At 26.7% G+C, this 5,543-nt stretch overlaps 1 protein-coding gene across 1 annotated transcript; it reads right to left on the bottom strand.

Annotated features, from left to right (window-relative positions):
- Positions 1–1,471: 1,471 nt before the first annotated feature.
- Positions 1,472–5,138, bottom strand: LOC132930445 (uncharacterized). Its single transcript, XM_060996324.1, has 5 exons — positions 4,364–5,138; positions 4,174–4,280; positions 1,992–2,120; positions 1,763–1,826; positions 1,472–1,679 (listed from the first exon to the last, which is right to left on the bottom strand). Exons 1-4 carry the CDS (start codon positions 4,805–4,807, stop codon positions 1,766–1,768), a joined length of 741 nt encoding a protein of 246 aa, XP_060852307.1. The 5' UTR covers positions 4,808–5,138; the 3' UTR covers positions 1,472–1,679; positions 1,763–1,765.
- Positions 5,139–5,543: the final 405 nt, after the last annotated feature.

The raw sequence follows: 5,543 nt of genomic DNA, 5'->3' as shown, positions 1-5,543 counted from the left end.
CTGATGAAAATACCAAGTATTCCTTTAAAAAATTTTATACCAGGGATGGCGAACATTTCTGAACCCATGTGTCAAATAAAAATGTTGATTCAACTTTATTTTCGTTGTGTGTCAACTAATTTAATAACCCTTTACTTATACTTCCAACATCTATGGCTTAAATTATAAAAAATCAAGTCAATCCCACCTTTCCTACAATCTAATAATGGAAAATAATTTTCTAATCAAATTGTTACAGGCCTAAAAGATCGTTGACCTTAATTTAAAATAATATATTACAAACCCAGTGATAATTAAACCAATGTAGTTAACAACGCGCCAACTTTGTCTTATAAAATATATGGATATAATGAATTTATGAATTTATTAGCAAAATAATACACAATTAAGTCAAGGTCTACGTTATATTCGGCTAATATAAATAAACCTTATCAGCATCATACAGGTATCAGAACTACTCCACGAACGGCATTATTTAGCTGTAAAATTTAAATCATGAAATTTACCTCAATCATTTATAGATTATATGAAATTTTAATGAAATTAAAAATGAAATATTATGAATTTTAAATAGATTTAATAGTAATCACAAAATGTGAAACAACTCCAAGTATCTACTACAGCCACAAATATTGATTTAAAGAATCCAATTTAAAAAATCAAAACCAATTACAAAAAGTTTTTTTACACTTTTAGTTGTGTTATTTTTAATAAACCATAAATAAAACTTTAATAATTTAAGATATGTAATTAGTATAGTTCACTACTTGACAAAAAAAAATTATTGTAAATGGGGTACCTGTAGCAGTGTAGCTGAAGTGTTAGCATTAATTGTATCTACAGCATATCAACTACCAACAGGCAATGGCCATGGGCTTATAAAATGAACGTGTAATATGTAAACTACAGTTGGTAGTAACATACTAAAATATTAGACATTACAAATTAAAATATTTAATTTGTATATTATAATAAAAATAATCACAATATAGTATGATAAAAATTGTATTTAAATCATTTTAAACACCATATTTAAAATATAAAAAAATATTATTATTATTTATATTAATATAATTTTAAAACGTTTTCTAAGTTAATTTAGCTGTTCTATAAAATGTCAAAGAATTATACATAATAATTAAACGATTTATCCTGACAATATTTTTACCTAGTAGCTATTGTGTATAATATAATACCTGAATTACTAATATATATATTTATAAATTCAAAATCGTAGTATTCCAACTAATAATTATAAATAATGTAATACAGAATTAACATTTCATAATTCTACATAAAAATATCTTTAAACTATAGTAACATTTTCTTTTAACTAAATCTTTAATATAATATATATTTTTTTATAACTATTGTTACATAACACAATATATTGACTATTTTAAAAAAAAGGTTATACAAATTCAAGATTAAATGAAATTACTTTATATTTATTAAATTTTATACTTGCCTTTTATTACATTATCGTCGTGAAAAAATCTAAAAAAAGTTTTTATAACCCCATGGGAAGGTCCAAACCCAAGAACCACCACATTTGTCATCATAATGTATTTTTGTAGCCATCAAATTACAAGGTTCATGTGCCACGTGCTTCATATTTCTAGAAAAATACTAAATGTATAAACTTAAATCCAAGGAACAGCTAAATTAAATTTGTAGCCCTGAAAGATATTGAGGAAAACTAAAATCAGTTTCATACGAATATACAAATAAAATAATATTAATATAATAATATATAACTTACAAGTTATAGTATCAGCACCTGATTCAGTTTTTTGACTGCCAGGCCTGGATAAAGCATATTATTTCTGAAACAAAAAAAAATATGTTAAATAGTAAACGCTGATTTAATTTTAAAACAGTAATTTATTCTTTATATTAATTTTTATATAAGAAGTTGCATTTATCTAAATTATCAATGTGAATATTATAATAAATATTTATTAATTTAAAAAAAATTGAATTCTATTTACCTATCATTATATGTGATATTTTCAGATTTAAAATGTTGTGTCAATCGGTTTCTACTGACTAAAACAGTACAGAATGGGCATAATAAACATTGATGTTGATGTTCTAACCATTCATGAATGCATGGCCAACTATAACAACAACAAAAAGATGGTTTTTAACTTAACTAGTTATTAATACAAACATAATATTAAATAATTAAATATCAGGGAGAATTAATAGTAATTTCTAATAATATTGATTAAAGACCTTTATGGTCCTACATAGTCCCTCCTACCATTATCCGTAATAATTTTAAGCTATTTAAGCCTTATTCATCTCAGTTTATTTTGTAATTCTTGTAGTTTTGTTATAAATTTTTATAAACATTTAAAATATAGTGGTTATAAAATATATATACAGGGTGATTATTTTATCATTAAGCATTCATTATTTCGTCAAATATTGAATTTTATTTCTTTCTTTTTTTTAAATATTTTGTTTCATGCTTTTCTCAAACTGTATGAAATTTATATTTAATAATGAAACCACTATCAATCTTTAATTTTCAAATGACAACCTATTTGAAATATACTAAATTAATAGAGCTTTTTTTATGAATTTTAATGTTCAAATTATTTTTTTTTGTTAATTTTTTAGCAAAATATAGCTTTTCAAAGTTGGGAGGTTTTATAACACTTCTTGTTTCTGAAAACCAGTAATCACATGGGTAATAGATATAAAGAGGTATACATATTATTTTCATATGAAATAAATTCGTCATCTACTATCAACGCGACAACGCAATGATAAACTTTGTACCTGTAGTTATACCAACGTCTCACAGTCGTAATAACCTGTAGGATGAACCCTTAAAAACCTCAGACTACCAAATTTTGAGCAGCTATAACTCATTAACGGTTAAATTAAAAATAATAACCTTAAAATAAAAATTCATAAAAAAAATTGTCTTACTATTTTATGACATTTCAAATATAGGTTACTATTTGAAAATCAAAAATTGATAACTTTGATTCACTATTAAATATAAAGGTGAAAAAATAAAAAAGGTTATATAATTTAAGATAAGCATAAAACTAAACATTTTGAAGAATAAAAAATTAAAAAGTCAACATTTTTTGAAATAATAAGTGTTTAATGATAAAAGAATCACCCTGTATATATATTTTATTCCTAATAATTATTAAATCTACATTGTATGATTTTAATTTTAAATCAATTTATACATTAATTTATTAATTTATTTACTATATTATACATTATGATTTTTGACACTTTAAGTAAATTTTTACCATCTGCACAGGAAACACCCCCTCCCCCCCTTACGAGATTCCTGGCTACGCAATTGTTCAAGGTTATATTAATTAATAATTAATCTATATAATATAATTTGATTTTTATATGAATTATTTACTTGCAAATTATCATAATGTGAAAAGGCAGATTAACTTTTATTTAATAAATTAAAAATATAACTGATTTATAGATATTGAAGTATTTTAAATTTGAAGTATGAAATAATAATCTAAATTATAATTTATAAATACTAACATACCTATAAACGAGCCCTCAAAACTATAAGTAGTGTAACCAATACGTGCTTAGTGACCGTTTTTTGTCAAGATTTACTTTTCCGCATATGACAAATATGTGAAAGTGGTAATAAAGATTTATCATTTTATCAATTATAGTACAAATATACTTTTTAATTGAAAACCTTTATGCTGATTAAAAAAAGGCCACTGGTCAGTAGTCACACACTCACGCGTCTAGCTTCGCCGGTCTGATTATAATTAAATATATATACATTAATATTGTTATTATTATTATAAGGTAAAACATTTCAAACATTTTTATAAAACTTTCGATTTATATGTCATGAATAAAATTAATTATTTTTATAATAAAGATGAATAGATAAAATAAAGAACGACACGATAATAACTTATGTGAGTAAAAGAGAAGCGTGGAACATATAAGTGTAGGACAAGATTGGTGTACCCCATAAATTTAAGAGCAAAAAGCTAAATAGAATATTTTTTTTCATAAAGGAAATTATATTATTTTAGTTACAATATTAATAGTAAAAACAAAATGTTTACGTATACATATAAAGATAACTTACAAATACATGTAAGCTTATACATTTCCTTATTATATTTTTTATTTAACAACTGTACTAACCTGAATAAACGTCTACATTCTGTCACCACTGGATCCGCGGTTGAAGTATTGCAACATATAGGAGATTCCAGTATAACACATTTTGTATACATGGCCATTGCGTCCTTCTGTAAATAAAAACCAAACATTTAGTATTAGAACATAAAAATATTGTAAAATTATCTAATATAATAAATGTTTATACACTTACAAACGAAAAAATAGAACTCCGTAAATAGTTGATGCACAAAGTGTTATAATTTTGGTTTTGAGTATCTTCTACATTAACTCCAATACTCAACAATCCGCGAAAGTCACTGAACAACAAGGTAAACCAAATAGATAATATGAAGGCTTGACAACGACGGTAGACGGTCATCAAATCCGAAACCAATCGAATCGTCCACAAAAATGGCCGACACGGGTGCCGAAACCGATGGCAGCAACACGAGCGTGAACAGAACTTAAGAACGGCGGCAACGGCGACACAAACGCGGCGGTAACTGAATACTGCGGACAATAAGACCAAACAAGCCATAGAGATTAACAACCGGAAAACATTGACGGCACCTCGTGCAACGCACAACAACCACGGAAATTGAAGAGGAACCATTGAAAAACTGCGGAAGACGACTAACGTTTTCAGAAGGAACATTACGAGGACACATCGCCTTTTTATTGTTTCCTCTTTTAGACATGAAATTTAGTTGACGCGATAACAGAAAAACTAAATCGAAATCGACAGCGTTTGTAAAACGTGGTTTAGTTATTTGTGCTGACGTGTTCAGTTTACGATATTCAGAAAGTAACCAGTAGACCACATACCAAATGTCCACGAACGCTTGCCCGATCACCTTAATGACAATATCAGAAATGATCGTACGCCGTCGCCACCCCCACCGATGGCGGCTATGGACGTGCACCTGTGCCAGTGTTGGTAATCGTAGGGGTAGATACGTGATTTCAACGCGTTATTGTCCCATTGGTCCGGCCATTCTGACAATTCAAAGCAACCCCACAAACCGGTTGTTACGAATTGAAGCGCGAAAACCACACCGGTTCAAATAGACAACAGCCCTACTGATGCATACAATTTGTAAAAACTGATTCCTTATCCCTGCCTAATATTATGTTACAATATTATTACTTAGATATTTAGACATTTAGACAGATAAATAAAGCAAAAATAAATGTAAACTCCGTATTCTCGATAATTTCGAGTTATATTACAAATCAATTGTTATAAGTTATAACAAATGCAATGTCATAACAAAAAACAAAACGCAGTTATTTTATTGCTACATGAACTTATATTAAATTAAGTTTTAAATGCAATTTTTTATTAAAATATATCAATTAACTTTAAACTATTACATGTTTATATCATGGCC

The sequence above is a fragment of the Rhopalosiphum padi genome, chromosome 4 (assembly GCF_020882245.1).
Source record: "Rhopalosiphum padi isolate XX-2018 chromosome 4, ASM2088224v1, whole genome shotgun sequence".
Classification (NCBI taxonomy): Eukaryota; Metazoa; Arthropoda; class Insecta; order Hemiptera; family Aphididae; genus Rhopalosiphum; species Rhopalosiphum padi.
The sequence above is the reverse complement of the archived record's forward strand: the minus strand, read 5'-3'. Positions and strand labels throughout refer to the sequence as shown.